This window comes from Pichia membranifaciens (genome assembly GCF_001661235.1).
Source record: "Pichia membranifaciens NRRL Y-2026 unplaced genomic scaffold PICMEscaffold_1, whole genome shotgun sequence".
Classification (NCBI taxonomy): Eukaryota; Fungi; Ascomycota; class Pichiomycetes; order Pichiales; family Pichiaceae; genus Pichia; species Pichia membranifaciens.
The window spans coordinates 1,400,113-1,419,372 of NW_017566982.1; the positions used below are offsets into that span (position 1 = coordinate 1,400,113).

The window sequence follows — 19,260 nt, forward strand, 5'->3', positions numbered from 1 at the left end:
CTTTTATAGATTTAACGAGATTTTCATTGTATAAGTAGTGGTAAATGGGAGGCATATGACCAATAAAAGATAGTGAAAGACGTAAACAAGAGCCAAATAGTCCATTTGAGAATGTGGTTTATCATCAATAGGAGTATAAAATGCAGTAATATAAAGAAGTGAGGTTGCAGGAGGTAGGCAAAAGTTGATGTTGGATATGAAGTAAAGAATTTTCTCGTCATAGAATAAACCATCACGATATATTTTGGAATTGAATGCACATCCTATAATGGGCATAATGAATAGTCTAGCAAATGTTACAGCAATAGGAACTCTCCATACACGAAGAGGAATTGTTGACAAATTCAAACGGCCTATTGTACCGCCAAGCATGAGTAACCCAAATGGAACCTCTGCTGCGCCGACATATCCTGCTAAGTCCATGATAAAGGAAAGCGGAGGATCGCCATCGGGTGCTGGAGGGACATGTGCCTGGGAAGTAATCACAAACAACGCTTGTACCCAGGGAATCATACAAATCGTTATTGAGATAATCATCGTCATGGATACAATCTTCAACGTTGATGCAACCCACAAATTAAGAACTGACTTGCACAGATGGTAATAATTCACTGATTGCAAAAAGTCTACTGCTTTGGAAAAGAACGTCTGTGCCTGTCTTGTAGAAGTTCTTATGTCTTCCGTAATTGGCGTCAGGAATTCGTACTTCGAATAAACTCTGACTATATCATTGATACCCTCCGGGACCTGATCTGCGAGAACATCGTTACCAAGCAGTATTCGAGGAACAGACAAGGTTCTCGATAGTGGTTCTGTGCATCGAATAGCAGAAGACAATGAGGAACCCGTTGTGGTGGTTCTCAGCATAGGTTGTTGCTGTTCGTCTGAGAGTGTAGATCTGGATGATACTGTGGTCAGCAGTGGGGGGATATCATTTTGGGAGGGACGCTCTCCCACAAAGGTAACGTGCGGTCGCTGCAATGTAAGTGATTCCGTAGTTGACTGAAGATCGATATCAGAAGACGAAGAAGAAGAAGATATAACTATCGAAGGGTTGTTTTCATGCTGATCATCTACCGTAGTTGCTGTTTCTAGCTTTTCCTCTTGGGAAGATGTTTTCTTTGCTGCTTCCAATCTGGCTTCGGTGTGGAAATCCATTTCTATCAACTTGAACGCTCCGAAGTTGAATTGCACCAGCATTTGCAAAGTGAAATAGATCATGACATAACTGACACCTTTATCAATGTCGTTGAAGATTGATGACGACTCCATTGTTTGTAGATAAGCGATTGGTAAGTCTGAGATGTTCGGCAATAGGCCGCAGCAAATGAGGCCTCCCCACCAGTTCTTCGGGCATCCGGCTGCAACCCCAAAGATGAAGCATAGCAAAGAGCCCAGACCCATGAGGAAAAAAGATACAATTACAATAGTTGCTATCTGGTGGATGTCATCATTAGAAATGTTGCTGACAATTTTCTGGAAAGCTAAACATGGTATAAGCACATTGACTGCGATGGTGCTGATGTTTTTGGAAGTTTCGACGGTAAGAATGTTTTTTTTGGTCAAAGTGTACCCAATGGCAATGATGAAATAGATTTTAAAAATCGGTTTAACCGCAATGTAGATGATTTCCCCGAGCCAGATAGCCATTTAAGATGGTCGTGGCGTGGCGGCAGCAAACACTTTTCGATTTCCGGTAGCTTGATTTTCCAATTACTGGCTGAACGCTTCTAGGGTATGTTGTACATTTTAGGATACTGTCTAACTAAACCGTAAAAGAAATATCTAGACAAAACAATACTGTTTCTGGAGGCCCCAATGGTGTTTGGGGCCCATGTACTGGCCGACCCACCAAATCATGTGGTGTCCGTGGCTCATCCCACTCTCCCGCTCGCGGGATGGAGAGCAGCGATAACTGGAGCAAACAAGAAGTGGATTCAGCCAGTCAGTCGATGTGGGCAAAGGTCTCGTCGGTGAGCTCACTGTAGTGGGGGAACTTGAGAGGCATGTTCGCTGGCACGCGGTCGGGATAGTGCTTCTCGATGAGCTTCATGAGGGCATCGTAGAGGATGCGGTAGCCTAGGCCGGAGAAGTGGATGCCGTCAGAGAGGATCTCTGAGTAGTCCCCGCTGTGGGCCTTCTCGGAGCCGTGCTTCCCGATCCAAGCCATGGTCTCATCGTACAATGGAAGCACTGGGACAACGTCGCCGAGGTGCTTCTTCACCGCGTCCTGGTAGAGCTTGTTCGTCTCGTTGTCCCGGCAGTCGCCCGTGAGAAGATCCTCGGGGTGCGTGGTGTCCCAGAGCTTCTGGTCGTGGACACCCGGCGTGATGACGACGAGCGGGATACCCCGCTGCCGGAACTCGTGCACGATCGCCGTCATGTTGGCGACAAAGCGGTCGAGCGGCATGTGCTCGTTGTTTGTCGGCGACGTGCCCTTGCGGCACGCGTCGTTCGTGCCAAAGAAGACGTAGGCCAGCTGGATCTTCTTTGAGTCTGGTACCGCATCGTGCTCTGTGCGCAAGATCGACCTCACAAGTGGCACGCCGTCACGCGTGTTGTACCCGTTGAACCCCCGGTGGAGTAACTGCAGCCGTCTAGCGTATGCATTCTGGAGCGCCGCTCCTAGACTGAACTGGACGTTCTCGTCAGGGCCTGGAAACTGGTTGAAGGCGAACTCAGTGATCGAGTCGCCTAGCAGGAGAAACGTGTTGTAGTCTGTGTACGCCATCGTCAGAGTCAAGTGGAGTGGAGGCTCTGTCCCATTTATTGTTTCCCTGTGCCCTGTGCCCTGTGCCCCGTGCCCTACGCCACCAAGGAGGCTCTTCATCTCAAGTATTTCCTCCCCCCTCACGTTCCCTCCCCCCGGTTCTCTGAGCCGCCTGGTCGACGCGTCGGCAGCACAAATCCCGAAAAAAGGCCAGCGAGACATAACTTAGCGAGAGGTGCAGCTCGCTGGGCCGTTGTTTGGCTGCCGAGCGGCGAGCTTGGCAGCCACAGAGGAGGGTCGACCGTTGTTGCAGCGGCTTGGCAGCCAGATTGCAAACCGCAGAGGTGAAGAAGAATTAGAAAAGAGGAAGATGTGGGGAGGAAGACGTGGGAGGGAGATGGCTGGGGTCTGATCTTCGGCATTGAAAGGAGGCGTCAGATCTGTCCACACTTAAAGAGCTACAATGGACACGAGCATTCCGAGAAAGGGCCTGGCAATGCAGCCAGGAGGATCGAGCTCGTCGAAAATGAGCACCTCTTCGTCATCTCTGGTGCCATGGACAGCCACCGAGAAGCTACTACAGGCGGAGGTGGTAAAGGCGTTCTTACCGATGGAAGATCCGACAGTCTCTGAGAAGATTTCGAAGAAGATCACGAAGCAGCTGAAAAACCTCTACCCGGGAGATCAGCTGTACATTTTTGAGACGTTGCCGATCAGCTCGGGCCTCGTGTGGGCCAGGGGCTACAGCGTGGTGCAGCCGTTGCCTGCAGACTTCATCTCTGCCTCGATTGATGTGAAGCGGTTGCCTGAGCAGACAATCTCGATCTCGATCTTCCCTATGGACTGCGTGAAGGTGCTCCACCAGCTGGACATCGATAACTCGAAGAACCTCGCCGACCTCGACGCCAACTTCGACAGTTCCATCTTCAACAACACCTTCTACGACGAGTATGACGACTTCTCCTCGCTCGTCGACTCGGACTACTCGCTTGGTGCCTCAAAGGTCAAGAAGCAGGCCAAACCACAATTGCCCCTCACAAGCGCAACTCGGTCCGAGGACTTAGCCGACGAGATCAAGCTCACTCTCAAAACCGTCTCGTCCACTCTATTTGCGGTCTACTCAAAAAACAACTTTGACTATTATGAGAAGTTGTGCAAGATCTACAATCAGCTGGATGACATCAGAATCAGTTTGCATTACAACCTCCTCACCAAGCATGAGGAGGCCATGGCAAAGAAAAACGTCATTCTTTTGATGGGCAAGTTTGCCAAGCTCTTGGCGTCCGGTGGTGGGTTGATCAACCGCTCGCTCCATTCCAAATCAGACATCGATGGTAAGGAATCGATCTTGGCCCGTGACTACAACACTGCCGAGTTGTGCCAGTTCAACTCCACTGAGGGTGACATTGTCAACCCCGCCAGTATCGCCCAAAGCCAAGTGTTCTGTGCCCTATCACCGAACTACATTGCCTCCTCAAACGTGTCCTTTGTTCCACCAAAGAACAGCAAATTCCAAGAATCCATCCCGTCTAACATCATGGTCGACTTCAAGGAAGTTATCGGAACCTCTACGGTTTTCCCCAAGGGGTACGAAGGTATGAAAGCATACATGTATCTACGTAACGTCAAGAAACGGTTGACCGAAGCCTTTTGCATTAACATTGGAGCCGACCAGAATCTCCAGTTGGACAACTTGGCTGCTGCCTTGTTCACAAACATCCCCGCAGTTGAAATCGAAGCGAATCATGTGTACTTGGTCGCCCTTTTGACCGAGACTATCCGGGTATCCGATGGGAACTCGGTGTTGCCCGTCATCCGTAAGGGCATCTGTGCCGGTGTCGCAGATATTACTCGTATTTTCTCCCAAAGAAAAGGACACTTAGTTTCTGGCCAATCACATAGATTTACCATCAAATTATTCTCTTCTTTCATGGATGGCCAAAACCAGGAGGTCAAGTTATTTACAGGAATGAACCAGATGATGGCCAAATCCTTAACCATGGTTAATCACGGCTGGGGTGATTTGGTCGATAGAATCATCAGTGGATCTAGTAGAGGTGTTGCCGTCAATCCGAGAGCGGAAAAACTTATTCTAAGTATTAAAGAATTGAAACTGAATAGTGACAGTAAGAGAATTTTAAGTGATATTTCAGGTACAAACGATGAATTGAACACTGTTGCCTGGGCAGGTATTCCTACCTTGAATTTCAACCCATTAGAAAAAGACACAAGCAGGGTGTACCTCAAGTTGAACAGAATTGTCAACAAAAGTTTGAAGTTAAATGACACTAGCTTCTTGACTGTTCACGTCAGATCATCCAGCAAGTCATTGATGTTTGGTAAGGGTACAAATGAAGAACTTTTGCCTTTTTGGAACTTCCTTTCTGTTTCACCAGAGGAGTCCATCCAGGAGTTGATTGTTATAAGAGGGTTGAGTGACCGCCCAGATAATGGAAAGGATTATTTAATCTTTGATCTCTTTGTTGAGTCAAACTATGTCGGTACCACCAAATACTTACTCAGATTTGGTAATGAGGTTCACTGCAACGGTGTCAATTCCAGAACCCCAGTCAGTATAGAATTTTTTTCACAAGATTCCACTCCTTGTGCTACAGTCGAAATTGATTTGGAAGTTGTTGGTAAGGCCTATAATAGAGATTTGACCGGTAACATGATCTTGAATTGGAAACAAAATTTCAGCCAAGATCTTGTTGCCAACGAGTCTGCATTCATTGAAATGTTGAGTAAATTGAAAAGAATTAACTTGGGCACTTTGGCTAGGTTTTTTTCCAGCTTTTGTTTTGAGTTGATATCTGCCACTGAGGCAGCTATTCAAAGCAATTTGCCAAAATTAGAGCAAGCATTATTTGATGCAATTGTTCACTTGTTGGATGTTACTATTGCAAGAAATCAAGAGTATGTATCACTCTTCGATAAAATGATCTTGGAGTATTCTAAATTTTTTCCAAGAATTGGTGAGCGTTTACTTGCTTCCATGACAAGTGTCTTCAGTACTTTCAACAAGGACTGGAACGCAAATGGTAGAGCTTTGTGCAGAACTTCATTCTTAGTTGCTAGAATATGTTCTCAATGCATAAATGACGTCAACGAATTCAAGAGTCAGGTCTATGTGTTCAATAATGCTATTACCAATTTTTTGGGCACTAACGTAGACAGTATCTTAGCAGATCAATTATTGGTTATTGACACTTTGGAATTATACCTTGATGTTTTTAAGCAAATGTTCAGCACTACGGAATTGATAGAATTTGCTGTCGAATGGATGACGACCAACAAGTTGAAAGGTTTGGGATCTCTTGAAGACACAACTTTAACTGCATTAGCAAATAAGAAAAGAACTAGGGAACATAAGTTTCTTATTAGTAAGTTATTTTTCATCAATAGGTTGCTAAACAATCCATTTTATTTTCAAGGGAACTATGAAGATATCACCAAATTGTTGACCAACTCTTTGGACGTGGTCCTCAGCATTTTCGCCAATGATATGATGGATTTAGATTGTTCGAGATTAGCACTTGGTATTTATTTGTCTGTCTGCAGTGTATGTTTCGGAAAGGAGAAGATTTTTGTCGATCCATCAAAGAGCATTTACATCGCTCTAATAAAGCTTTTGCCCCTTTTAGCTCAAGAATTCAATAAGTACTACGCTTACTGTTCAACAAATGGACACTTCAAGAAGAAGAGAACATTCACTCAGTTGTTCCCAAACCATTTTCCATTTGAGGAAAATACAATGGATTCGATTGTCACCGACGTTGTTTTTGTCGAAGTATTGGTAGAATTTTCAATCATCGTAACTTATACGTCCAAAATTTTTGAAGTTTACAGTACTGATTTTTACCAAATGGCCGAAAATACTCATCTTGGTGCATATAGCGATCTTATTTCGAAATTTGAGATACCTTCACTGAGCTCTGTTAATTCTGTTACCTCAATGCTACAAATGACAAGAGCTATGATAGAAGCGCCTTTCTACCCTCATGAGTCTTGGTTGTCTTTACATTCAATTGCCTTGCAAGGCTCATTTTTGTTGTTGCGTCTGGTCGAACCGTACATGCCAAAGCCTAGCTCCAACGTAGTGCCAATGTGGAGTAAATATATCACTCTTCTGTGCAAAACTGCAACTGCCAAACCTGTTTCCATTGAACACTTGGAGTCCACTCCAAGAAAAGGATGCTTTGGATTGACTACTGATTTGAGGACTAAAATCTCCGGTATTGTTACTAACTCGTGGGAATTGCTAGGAGCTGAAGTTTCCCCTGAAGATGAAACTCGATTCCAGTTACTGAATTTTGGAGGCTTCCAAAATCCTGTTATTGCGATGAACAACTACACTTTGTTAAAGTATATTTTGTTGCTATCAATGCAGAGGAATGAGGCATGCTTGAATACAGGTGTGAAAATTGTTTGGTCAGTTATAGCCGCCGAGCTAGTTGCAAAAGACAATTTATTTGATCTTGAAAAAGAATCAGTGACTTCTCTTTATGACTTATTTGCAAATGATACTGTTTACTCTCCACAGTCGACTGAAATTCAGAGCCTTGTTTCATCCTTCAAGAATATGACAACAAAAATGGATACTGAAGATGAAGCATATTTGGAAGTTACGAAATTGGTGAAAACCTTATCACGTTACTTAGCTTCGTTGTCTGAACTGAAGCAAGTTCCTACCGGTGAAGAGTTCGATGATGATCGTACTTTCCATAGGTTGAATATTTCAAGCTACTTGATGAATGTGGATAGACCTGAATTATTTCAAAGCTTCATTTGTGACATGTATGAAGCATATCTAGGTAAAAAAAATTATGTCCAAGCGGCTTTGAGTTTAGAATTGCTGGCTAACACATGGGAATGGGATATTGACACTTATCTTCCAGGATGTGTCAAGCCTAAGCTGCTAAGTCAAACAGCATTCAAGAGAAAGGTCGATTTGTTCAAGATCATTGCTAACAATTTCATAAAGGGTAACAAATTGGAGCAGGCAGTTGATATATACACAGAAATGTTAGAAGCCTACTTGAAATTCAATTTTGACCTACTAGGCTTATCTGTTTGCCATTCTGAGCTGGGTAAACTTTATGCTGAACTAGAAAATGTCGATAGACTTGAATCTACTTTCTTCAAGATTGCCTTCATTGGTTTAGGATTTCCGGAGTCCATTCGTGGTAAAGAATTTGTTTATGAAGGTCTGCCATATGAACATATCACTAGTGTGCATAGCAGATTGAACAGACTCTATCCAGGGTCCCGAATTATCAGTAACGAAGAGGAAGCTCATAAATTACTTAACGAATCGACAATTGGCAGATTCTTATTCATCAAAACGGTTACTCCTAAAAAGGAAAGTCATGCTGGTAAATTGTCGTTCATGGCAAAGCAATACGTCGATAACAAAAACTTGAATACTTTCATTAACACAAGAAGATTACCTGGTGCAACTAGCATTACCAACTTGTGGACTGAGGAGATCACCTATAAAACTTTCATGACATTCCCAACTTTGATGAATAGGTCGGAGATTAAAAACACTACCGTGATTAAGATTCCTCCTATTAAAAATGCAATTAGATCTTTGATGGGCAAAAATGACGAGTTATCCAACTTTGAATTTTTGATCAACCAAAACTTGAAGAACAACATCAGCTTGCCATCTATTGCATCAAGTACAGTGTTTAACAGTGTGAGCAGAGTTTTGGCTGGTACCGTAGATTCCCCTGTCAATGGTGGAGCAGGACAATTCAAGGTCTTCTTCACCAAGGACCCGTCAATTGATGTGGGAGAAACTGAAGAAGAGTACGTGGAGGATTCCAAGAAATTGAAAGAGTGCTACAACGATATGTGTAAGCTATTGAACAAGTTGTTGAAGCTTCACGGCTTGATTATACCTGATACATTGAGATTGCAGCATGAGTCATTGGTCGAGCTATTTTCAAAAAATTTCAAGGACGAAATCAGCGAAATGAAGCTGGACGTCACCACTGGATTAAACTACCAAGAATTGATGAAATCTTTGATTAGCAGAAACGTCCACTCAAAGAGCAGGAATGCGCAAAACAGTCTTGCCAGTAGCAGCAACAACAGTTTCAACCAGTTCTCCCAGATTCCTTTGACCACCACCCTTTCACACACGACGTCCTCCAGACACAGGCCTGTTTCTTCGGCTGGCAGTCAACACGGAAGCCACCATGGTGGCCGCCACAGCTCTCACCATTCTCAACACCGTTACGCTGGTATGCTGGTCAGTGGGTCGAGACACTCCATGAGAGATGACATCTCGAACATAGGTTCAGCCGGAGCTGAGTACTCAAGCCACGCTGCCGATGAGACCACCGCAACGCGTCAAAGCTCTATGAGCTCGCTGGGCATGAAGTCGGCCAAGAAGAACATTCTCAATTATAAATAGAAGAAGCTGCAATTCCTGTAGCATTAGACTTAGACGTAGAGACAGAAACATTAAAAGATTTCAGATAAAGTTAAATCATGAATAAAGCAAACAAAGCTTTAGCTTACGTAATATATATGACGCAAAATTTGATGCGACAGATCCGCCCCCACTCATTTAGTTAAGGAGGTTGTGAGAGTTTGAAGGTTGCTTACTGGGACCGCTTGTTTCATCCTTCTAAGACTAGAAAGGGCCTTCAGACTATACAGTCACCTACGACGACAGCAAGCACACAATGCAAGTTTACAAGAGACATCAAAGAAGCGGGTTTGAGCAGCAGCAGCAGCAACAGCAGAGCGCCGCCCCTCAGGATGCTACCTCCGAGAGATTGCAGACTCTGGGCATGAGGATCAGACAAAGCATATCGAACGGGTACAAGTTACCAGAGGCCAACACGTCGAACAATGCTGCCTACATCAACGACTACGAGCAGCAGCAGCTTCAGAACAACAGCAGAAGAGTGCCACTGCCTGCGCACTTAGGAATGAACGGTCCGCCAGCGTTGGACTACAACGGATCAACCGCTTCTTCTCTGTCCTGCTGGGAGGAGGAGCTCAATCACTCCTCTGTGAACCGCTCGCAGATGTTGAACGACTTTTACCCTGCACAGGGCAATCCCGGCGGTGTAAAGAGAGGCATTGAGGAGCTCAACGATAAGGAGATGCAGGTGAACGATTACGTCCAGAGATACGGTCCGTTGAGCTTCAACGAAGAGTTCTGATGTATCTGTCATGCAATTACATGCCTCCACCCCAGGGCATGACACCCATGACCCGGTGATACCTGGTTTTTTTTCCCTTCATTTCTTTAACTCCCTCTTCTCTCCAGGCTGTAGCACAGCTGCTATTTCGATTTTGGTTTTCTCTTCTCTATTTCCCTCTCTGCTTTTCACTACATAGTTACCCCTCCCATCCCTTCACGGTTTATAGTTTGCAACGCATATATTACTATCACGCCTGCCACAAGCGGCCCGGCTGGAGCACACGTCCCGCTGGAGTGCGATCTCCCCCGGCAGATCTGAGGCCCGGGCCCTGGCTCAGTTGGGTTGTGGTGAAGCACTCGCCCGAAAGAGAGAGCGCCAGGCATGGCATGGAGCAGGACGAGAGAAAGAAAGATCCCGGTGGTAAGAGGCAGCAGCACAGCGGAGGTACGTGTGGACGTAGGCTCAGGGCGCAGACAGAGGCAAGGACATATCTGTGTGGATACACAGTCAGCAGAAGGGTACAGGAAGTCAAGAGAGGCCCGGATCGAACAGCAGGAAGACAGAGTCGTTGTGTTGACCACAATAAAACAGAACTTACAATGGGATCTAACGAAGTCAGAACGAAGCTGAAATCGCACATTTCGAAGCTGATGGACAAGAGGGCAGATGTACGAGAAACCAGCTCGTACTGGAGTGCCTTTTGGAAGCTGCCAACATCGATCGACGACGTCGTGTCTGTGTTTAACCCGCCTGACATCCGGTTCATCAGAGACAACAATATAGAAGGGTTCACGAAGTTGATACTCAATACTGTCAACAGGCTGATCTATCTATCCAAACTCAAGAATGTCAGGCTTTCCGTCTTCCCTACAAACCAGCTACTAAACTGTGTACGCATTCTCTCTGTGGTGCTGCCGTTCCTCTACGAGAAGAGGCACTTGGACTACATCGAGAGTGAGGTTTTTTGGAACAGAATTTATCACACTCCTAACTACTCAAGTTCTGCAGACGAAGATGGCAAGGATCATGATACCAACTCAGGCACCATTGGGAGCATCGACGAGGTGCAAGAACCAAGAGATTCGGGGGCAGTGAGCTTTAGCGATCAGAATAGTACAAACTCTCCCGGTGATTCCGTCAAAGTCAACCATGATGAGATGGTTTACGCAGAAAAACCCATTGGCGCAGAACTGGTCAATGCCTGTCTGGACTTGCTTTTCACCTTAAACTTCACTGTGGAATCTAGAGCTAAAAGTGAATATAGTTCTCCGATATTAGCCAACGATTATCAGCCAATCGTATGGGAACCAGGACTGGAAGTGCAAGGCAATTACCGTGATACGAAAGTGAACATTGATTCAAATAGGTTGGAAATTGTTCGGTTGATGTTGGTTTTGTTCTCCAAAAGTATATATATTCCGCCGGCTGATGTAGTCAGCTCTGGCTCTAGGTTCTTGACAGTACTTGTCGCTGCGACTGATGGCCGAAAGTTTTACATTCTTTGCCTTTCCTTGTGGAATACAATTGCAAGATCAATCCGTACTAATGATAGCAACAGTGGCAGTAACACAAACGTCAGTAGTAACATAAACGGGTTAGATATACCCGTGGAGGAGCACAAAAACTTGAGAATCTTAATGGTAACAAACTCTCTTCAGTTGTTTACTTTGATGGTTGTTTATCCGTTACCGAAAAAGGATATATCTTTCCTTTTCAAACATAATATCTTGTCCAACAACGATGTCCCTCGCACAAGATCAAGAATTTTTTTGAGTAAAATAACAAATTCTAAAGATATCCAAATAATTATCAAAACTTTCACAGCTCCTTTGTTCAAACCTATAGTTGATAATGATTTGGATACTTTTTCATATCTCATGAAAACTTCAAAACTGATTGATGACAAAGAATTGCATATTTGGGGATTAGAGTTGATGATGATACTTTTAGAGTTTTTCCAATGCAATGCAAGATTCAGAGCACATTTTGCCGAACTTGTTGGCCCTGATTTTTTTGTCTTATTGCTTTTTTACATCCTCAAGTTCAAAAACGAAAAGAAGCACGCTAGTTTTGTTAAGCTATGTGTCTACTTCTTGCTAATAATAACAGCAGATTTCAGACTGAGCTCAAAGCTTCTTGCTTCTTTCGATGCCCATCTATATGATTCATTACCACAATTATTGAGAACCTCGACTACACCAACCTCTTACCGAGATTTTCTGACTATACATATATGCAATATCGTCAGCTCTGATTATGATTTTGTAATGATACCTCCACTCGTTGAAATTCTCTATAACCTAATCCCTCTTCATGCAACCATATCGGCGTATAATAGAAGAGAGAATAGGGAGGTAATGGGTAACAGGAGGGTAAAGGATCTCTCACGCTGTCCACCATCACAGATGTCTTATGCAGCATCCACCAGCTTGATTCACGTTGTCAATAAACTTTCGAAATACAACAATGTACCGAATGACTTTATAGTGCAACTTGATTATCTATCACTAATTTTCAGTGCATGTTGCCATGCAATTCTCAGAGATCCTTATGACACCATAGTTTTGATGTATGTATTTGCGAAAAATGCAAATACATTTGCGAGGTTGGCTGCTAATATCAAACGGGTTTCAGACCAACTATTTACTGATATGATACAGAAAGAAAGAAAGGAATACGAACGCGAAACCCAACAACAACGATTGCAGCTCCAGCAGCAGATACAATCTTCCCAAGAACTACAAAGACCAATTTCCCAAATCGATAATGAATCAAAAGAGTCTTTAGATCTCCCTGTATTGAGTAGACAGTCTACGCAGAATACATTAGAAAGCATACCCTCAATGCGTAGCATGCCTGCGGTTACCAAGCAAACTTCTCAGTTGTCAATCCCAAGTATTTCCTCTGGTTTCATTTCGAATTTCACCGATGATTCTGTTGATCCAATGAACGTAAGTTTTAATGCTATTAACAACAACGGTAATGCTGATAATAATTATGGTAATAACAGCAATAGTAACAGCAGCAATGTTAATGATAGCAATAGTAATAATAACAATAGCAACAATAACACTAGCGTCAATGGGCAGGCATCTATTGATGTGAGTAAGGAAACAGATAATGGAGATGCTGCAGTAACGCCATTTAATGATGAAGTCTTCAATGCTGAGTTACCACTTGGAATGACAGCCAGATCCAAAGAGAAGCAGGCTTATTACGAAAAATTTGACCAGAAATGGTCAGGTAAAGAAGCATTTGATTTGTTGAGAGAAAGTCTGAAAATTGTCAGTGATGCAGGTAGCATACGAGCAACAAATGAAACTAAAGCGCAACAACCTCAGGATGCCTCAGCTATAATTCAAAAGTTGCTCAAGCGAGATTTAGATTCACTTTTCAGTAAAATAGAAAAGTCTGATATATACGATCCATTAAGAATGGAGTTCCAGCCTCTGAAATTCAAGTGGACTAGGGCTACATTGGGATGGTATATTTCATTGCTATGGGGCAACATTTTTCTCAATTATAATAGTTTTGCTGCTAAAGGACTACTAGCTGAAATCAGCTTAGGCTTTTCGGTGTTCAAAAAAGCAAGCTCTTCATGGGGTTTCGGATCATGGAAGCTTGGTTCTGTTTCGTCGTCTCCAACCACACCCGCTGCATCATCACCCACAACTCTACCTACGTCTATTTTTGCCGAAGGTTACAGCAATGTCGTTGACCTCAGCGTCTACTATGATAATATTCTGAAACAGAGTATCTGGTTTGGTACACATATCCAGCTCTTCAGAGTAAATCCCGTAGTTTTGCGAGATCACTATGCTTTGCAGCATGGCAAAAGTGAATTGAGCAGCTTGAATGGTTTCAACGGGAATACCAGTCCTTCGTTTTCTGAAGTTTTTTGGAAAAGAAACACTGTCACGTCTCCTAGTCTCGGTATGAGAAACGGTAGCGGAGTATTTACCGAAGGTTTTTGGAAGCGCCAAGGAGGACGTCCAAATTCAATCGATCGGAGAGATAGTGACGGTTCTCTCAAAATACAGCTAAGCCGAAGCTCGAATGGCAATTTGAACACCAACAACGCTATTACCAGTAATAATAATACCAATAATAACAGCAAGCCATACGTGAGCTGAGCCACGAATGAGGTTTACCTCAAAATTGATACTAATTCATGTGTTGACAGATAGAAAATTTTGTAGATAGATTTATAGCAATATAAAGCCTGCGTGATTCGTTTCTAGCGTCCTCCCTTTTTGTTACTCACAATAGTAAACCCATCTTCATCTACCACTGGCTCTTGCTTTCGTCTCGTTTCTTGGACCAGCTCGACTGTATCGTAGTCCATTTCAACATCGTCATCACCTTCGTTTTCGTCTTCGTCATCGTCACTCACATCAGGATTCAATGGATCGTTCACAATGTTTGCAACGATCTTCTGTGTATTCTGCTGTTGCTTAGCCAACCACTTCGAGTACATTGCTTTGATGTCATCAAACTGCTGGTCCTGGCACTGTTTATAACAGTTTATTATTTTCTGTGCAACCGGAATGGTCGATTGATCTTCTATCACGGTATCAAACTCATCTTCCATTACCCCACACAACAGTTCATGGATGTATATTATATCGATTTCCTGGTTGTTCAAAAATTCATCAACAACAACTCCGGAAATCCAGTCTCTCTTTTCAGCAGACTGGGGGCCTCCCCACAAGTTGTCAACGGCCGTTGTGAGTGTGTACCAACCGTGGATTATCATTGAAACTCCAAGTTCGAAGTTTGCATCCTGCTGATCCGTTGGAAACGGGAGCAAAGTCTTGTTAGGTGGCTCTGCAATGAGAGTTCCCAAATCGTCTAAAAAGATTTCACTCATTTTTGTTATCTGAAGTTAGACTGTCAGGCAAATGGGGCTGTTGCTTAGTGCTCCGTTCCATTATCAGTCGAAGCCCTTAACAACTCCGGAGTGCAAAAGGACGTAGAAAACTTTTACAGCCCGGAAAAACGAAAAAAATACTTTTGGGCGGTGTTACCGACGATCGGCGTTTTGAGGGAAAAACAAGAGAAGATGGATATCAGAGGATGTCAAAAAGAAGGCTTGCCATTGAGTGATGTAGGGATTGTGGAGGGTTGAAGTGCTTCTATACGAGGAGACGAGGACACCAGTGGGCATCGTTTACAATGTCGAAACAGATGTCGGCGAAGGAAAAGTTGACAGCGCATGAAAACACTCTGAAAATTGAAAATGCTTTGCGAAAGATGAAAAATAGAGATGTTCCGGCTACTCACGATCCTACGATTTACGTGGATGACAACGGCAAGGAGTTCAAAACTACTGACAGAATTATCAAGTCTGTTCCAGCTCCAACAGATGTGATTCCTAGTAACGAGCAGTTGTTTGGAAACCACGGGGGGTTGCCAGATTACAATTTTTTGAGAGAACATTTCAAAAGAGAGGGTAAATTGAGACAAGATCAAGTGCTAAAAATCATCAAAATGGCGACGTCTATATTCGATGCCGAGCCAAATCTATTGGAAATTCCACCCCCAGTGACTGTGTGCGGTGATGTCCATGGACAATTCTACGACCTCTGTAAGCTATTTGAGATCTGCGGTGGCCCGGATAAAACCTCTTTCCTATTTTTAGGTGATTACGTCGACAGAGGTTCATACTCGCTGGAGGTGCTATTGTTGTTGTACAGTATGAAAATAAACCATCCGAAAACGTTCACCATGTTGAGAGGCAATCACGAAACCAAGCAGATGACACAGCATTTCACCTTCAAGAGCGAATGTTTGGTCAAGTACTCGATCGAGGTTTACCACGCCTCGTTGAAGTCATTCTGTGCGTTGCCTATAGCAGCTATAATGAACAAGCAGTTTTTCTGTGTGCACGGAGGTATTTCGAAAGACATCAAATACATATCAGAGGTTCAAGAAATCAACAGGTTCCAGGTTGATTTTCCATCTCATGGTGCCTTCTGCGATTTGATGTGGTCGGATCCGTCCAACAATTTCGACAACGAGCCGTATGGAACGAGTCACAAGGTGAAGGATTTCAGCGAGAACTATGAAAGAGGCTGTTCTTATATGTACTCCTACAACGCTGTGTGTCAGTTCTTAGAGAGAAACAATCTTTTGTCAGTATTAAGAGCGCATCAGGCGCAGGATAAGGGTTATCGGATGTACAAGAAGACCCCAACACAGCAATTTCCTTCAGTTATCAGTTTATTTTCCGCCCCTAACTACTGTGGGACGTATGGCAACAAGGCAGCCGTCCTGAAGTACGATGTGTCGACAATGAACATCAGACAGTTCAGTTCCCAGCCAGAGCCGTACCACCTACCAAGTTTTATGAACGTGTTCACCTGGTCGATACCTTTTGTTGCCGAGAGGGTGTGTGAGATTCTTTTCAGCGTCTTGAATATATGTACAGACGAGGAGTTAGAGATGGATACACCGTTGTCGAAAGAGCTTGCGAGATCGTTGCTTGAAATCCAAGGCGAGAACGACAGGAAACGTCTGTTTGGCCTGTCCAAGCAACTTGCGTCCAGCAGCTCGAGAAAGCTATCGACAGGGTCGTCCCGCTCGTCACATTCGTCCCGTTCGTCCCGTTCGTCTTCTATAAGTAAGGGATCGGGATCGGGCACACACTCGCAGCATGACGGAGAGGCGGTGGAAGAGGTCAACAAGGATGGAGAGAACGACGAAGCATGCAAGGAGTCGAAGACGCTAGCAAACATCGCTTTACGAAACAAGATCTTGGCCATCGGCAGGTTGTCGAGAATGTTCAACTTGCTAAGACAGGAATCGGAGAAGGTGGAGCAGCTCAGAGCGTATTCTGGCGGCTTGACGCTTCCTAAGGGTGTCTTGATCCAGGGTAGCGACGAGTTGGACAAGCAGCTATCGCACTTCGAGAGAGTGCGTTTGGCAGACCTGTCCAACGAGGCCGTGCCCCCAAGCGCCGAGGAGCAGAGCAAAGAAGACGACAGCAAGTACAAGCGGCTTTGGGAACGGGTTGCCCGAGAAGTGTGAGCTTTGTGTAAACTTGGAGTATAATGATGATAAAGACGGAACGAACAAAATAGAAAACTCTCGCCCCGCATTCAAGGTTTACAAAATTGCTGTATAGTTTACGATGTGTAATCTGCAACCACCTGTTGTACCTGCTGCACATCGCCGGCCAGTGTTGGTCGTGTACGTTGCATCTGTGCCGAACGTCTGTGCCGAAAAACGTCTTGCGCCGTTTTCGGGGCGGAACCAGAACGACTGAATACCCCGGGAGAGGTCCGAGGCGGGGCGGAGGAAAAAGCTTCGTGCGCAGCGCAGGGCAGTGCGGAAACAAGATGGGGGAGGTCGTCAATGCGGTTCCTAATTCTCTTGATTATGGGTGACGGGCGACAGTAGTTCTTTTCAAGCTCACATTGAGAGCCAGCGGGTTGCGTTGCAGACGGTGAGCAAGTATGGCAAAGCAAGAAGAAATCAGTATCAAGGTAGAGAATGCTTTGAAGAAGCTAGGTACGAGACACCATGTCAATACCAAGAATTCCTCAGTATATGTAGGGGACACAGGAATCGAGTACGATACGAAGGAGAGGGTTGTGAAAAGCGTCCTTCCTCCTGTCAACAGCATACCCAGAGAGGAGGAGCTTTTTGATAAGGATGGTGTTCCGGATTACAGGTTTTTGATGAAGCATTTCCAAAGGGAGGGCCGGCTCCTGGAGGACCAGTTGGTGAGGATTATTGAGAAGGCCGAGAGTATCATGAAGGAAGAGCAAAACCTGTTGTACGTCGATGTGCCGGCAACTGTTGTGGGGGACATACACGGCCAGTTCTACGACTTGTTGGGGATGTTTGAAATGTGCGGCGACCCGAGTGAGACACAGTACATCTTCTTGGGTGACTACGTCGACAGGGGCGACCGATCAATTGAGGTGTTGATTTTGCTTTATGCGATGAAAATCAGCCACCCTACACACATGTGGCTGCTTCGGGGCAACCACGAGAGCAGGCGGATGACGTCGTACTTCACGTTCCAGAAGGAGTGTCTCTGCCGGTACTCGGAGCACTTGTACAAGGCGGCCACAAGATCGTTCAGGGCACTTCCTTTGTGCGCAGTGTTGAACCACCAGTTCTTCTGTGTGCATGCCGGAATCTCGAGCAGCTTGTGGGACTTGGAGGATATCAACGAGAAGATCGACCGATTTACGGAGGACTTCCCCAGCAAAGGGCTCTTCTGCGACTTGATGTGGTCGGACCCGTCGGAGAGGTACGACGAGGAGGATATTGACGAAGACGACGTGAAGCGGTACTACACGTTCAACTACGAGCGCCGCTGCAGCGATTTTTACAGCTACCGTGCGGTGGAGACGTTTTTAAATCACAACGACTTGTTGAGTGTGGTGCGGGGCCACCAGCCGCAGGACTCCGGGTACCGGATATACAAGGTGAACGAGATGACGAGTTTCCCGAGCTTGATCACGATCTTCTCTGCGCCGAACTACTGCGGCACCTACAACAATATGGCAGCCGTGTTGGTGTACAATGGCGAGTCGTTTAACATCAAGCAGTTCGATTCCTACCCGGCTCCGTACTTCCTTCCGAACCAGATGAACCTCTTCGAGTGGTCACTGCCGTTTGTGGGCGAGAAAGTGGTGGAGATTCTTTCTGCTGTTTTGAACATCTGCACGGAGGACGAGCTTAACAAGGACGAGATCTCTTTGGATCAGGAGAACATGAGGTTGATCCGGGAGATCGACGAGAGCAACCGGGATGAGACCGAAGCTGGCACCGCCGTCGACACTGACGCCGGGCCGCACAAGAGACCGAAGACGGCATCTGCCGCCGCGGCCCACGCCGAGAAAGTGGCCGAGAACGACAGCGAGGACAAGAACACCGTTACCGGCGGCAGCCAAGTGTTGTTTGGCGAGTCTATCCGGAAGAAGATGCTCATGGTCGGACGGATGTCCCGCATCTTGAGCCTCCTGCGGGAGGAGCGGGAGAAAATAGACGAGCTCAAGAGCCTCAACCACGGCGAGCTGCCGAAGCGTACGTTGATTGACGGCCGCGAGGAGCTCCACAACAAGCTCCGCTCGTTCAAGGAGGCCCGTGACATGGATATCGCCAACGAAGGTCTTCCGCCGACCTCCGCAGAGATGGCCGCCCGGGCGCAGCAGCGCTCGGAGAAGTACCAGCAGTACGTTTCCAGTGACGACGACGATGCCGACGTCGATCCGGCAGAGGTCGGCGACGCTTAAGAACACCCCTAGGGTCCGTCATCGTCGTCAGCAACCCCGTCATCAACCCCGTCATCAACCCCGTCATCAACCCCGGCATCCGTGTGCTGAGCCTCCGTGACCTCCTTCTGTGGCGGTGTCTGTGGCGGGTGCA

General features: G+C 45.5%; 8 protein-coding genes across 8 annotated transcripts; 5 read left to right on the forward strand and 3 right to left on the reverse strand.

The window, feature by feature from the left end:
• Positions 1 to 3: 3 nt before the first annotated feature.
• On the reverse strand, positions 4 to 1,650 carry PICMEDRAFT_70564 (hypothetical protein; the record flags this gene model as incomplete). The annotated part of the gene is made up of 1 exon (XM_019163673.1): positions 4 to 1,650. The coding sequence occupies one exon, from the start codon at positions 1,648 to 1,650 to the stop codon at positions 4 to 6; it is 1,647 nt and encodes a 548-aa protein (XP_019020091.1).
• A 24-nt stretch (positions 1,651 to 1,674) lies between these two features.
• PICMEDRAFT_14484 (hypothetical protein) lies at positions 1,675 to 3,014 on the reverse strand. Its single transcript, XM_019160396.1, has one exon. It carries the CDS (start codon positions 2,729 to 2,731, stop codon positions 1,946 to 1,948), a length of 786 nt encoding a protein of 261 aa, XP_019020092.1. The 5' UTR covers positions 2,732 to 3,014; the 3' UTR covers positions 1,675 to 1,945.
• Positions 2,972 to 9,170, forward strand: PICMEDRAFT_14485 (hypothetical protein). Its single transcript, XM_019160397.1, has one exon. It carries the CDS (start codon positions 3,174 to 3,176, stop codon positions 9,132 to 9,134), a length of 5,961 nt encoding a protein of 1,986 aa, XP_019020093.1. The 5' UTR covers positions 2,972 to 3,173; the 3' UTR covers positions 9,135 to 9,170.
• A 181-nt stretch (positions 9,171 to 9,351) lies between these two features.
• Positions 9,352 to 10,114, forward strand: PICMEDRAFT_14487 (hypothetical protein). Its single transcript, XM_019160398.1, has one exon. It carries the CDS (start codon positions 9,409 to 9,411, stop codon positions 9,892 to 9,894), a length of 486 nt encoding a protein of 161 aa, XP_019020094.1. The 5' UTR covers positions 9,352 to 9,408; the 3' UTR covers positions 9,895 to 10,114.
• A 361-nt stretch (positions 10,115 to 10,475) lies between these two features.
• PICMEDRAFT_70568 (hypothetical protein) lies at positions 10,476 to 14,009 on the forward strand (the record flags this gene model as incomplete). The annotated part of the gene is made up of 1 exon (XM_019163674.1): positions 10,476 to 14,009. One exon carries the CDS (start codon positions 10,476 to 10,478, stop codon positions 14,007 to 14,009), a length of 3,534 nt encoding a protein of 1,177 aa, XP_019020095.1.
• Positions 14,010 to 14,113: 104 nt separating this feature from the next.
• PICMEDRAFT_70569 (hypothetical protein) lies at positions 14,114 to 14,746 on the reverse strand (the record flags this gene model as incomplete). The annotated part of the gene is made up of 1 exon (XM_019163675.1): positions 14,114 to 14,746. One exon carries the CDS (start codon positions 14,744 to 14,746, stop codon positions 14,114 to 14,116), a length of 633 nt encoding a protein of 210 aa, XP_019020096.1.
• Positions 14,747 to 15,008: 262 nt separating this feature from the next.
• Positions 15,009 to 17,086, forward strand: PICMEDRAFT_14490 (hypothetical protein). Its single transcript, XM_019160399.1, has one exon. It carries the CDS (start codon positions 15,052 to 15,054, stop codon positions 16,903 to 16,905), a length of 1,854 nt encoding a protein of 617 aa, XP_019020097.1. The 5' UTR covers positions 15,009 to 15,051; the 3' UTR covers positions 16,906 to 17,086.
• A 247-nt stretch (positions 17,087 to 17,333) lies between these two features.
• Positions 17,334 to 19,127, forward strand: PICMEDRAFT_70571 (hypothetical protein; the record flags this gene model as incomplete). The annotated part of the gene is made up of 1 exon (XM_019163676.1): positions 17,334 to 19,127. The coding sequence occupies one exon, from the start codon at positions 17,334 to 17,336 to the stop codon at positions 19,125 to 19,127; it is 1,794 nt and encodes a 597-aa protein (XP_019020098.1).
• Positions 19,128 to 19,260: the final 133 nt, after the last annotated feature.

Bases quoted from the DNA above. Each gene is read 5' to 3' on its own strand.
- PICMEDRAFT_14484 (XM_019160396.1), bottom strand. From the start codon at position 2,731: ATGGCGTACACAGACTACAACACGTTTCTCCTGCTAGGCGACTCGATC.
- PICMEDRAFT_14487 (XM_019160398.1), top strand. From the start codon at position 9,409: ATGCAAGTTTACAAGAGACATCAAAGAAGCGGGTTTGAGCAGCAGCAG.
- PICMEDRAFT_14490 (XM_019160399.1), top strand. From the start codon at position 15,052: ATGTCGAAACAGATGTCGGCGAAGGAAAAGTTGACAGCGCATGAAAAC.
- PICMEDRAFT_14485 (XM_019160397.1), top strand. From the start codon at position 3,174: ATGGACACGAGCATTCCGAGAAAGGGCCTGGCAATGCAGCCAGGAGGA.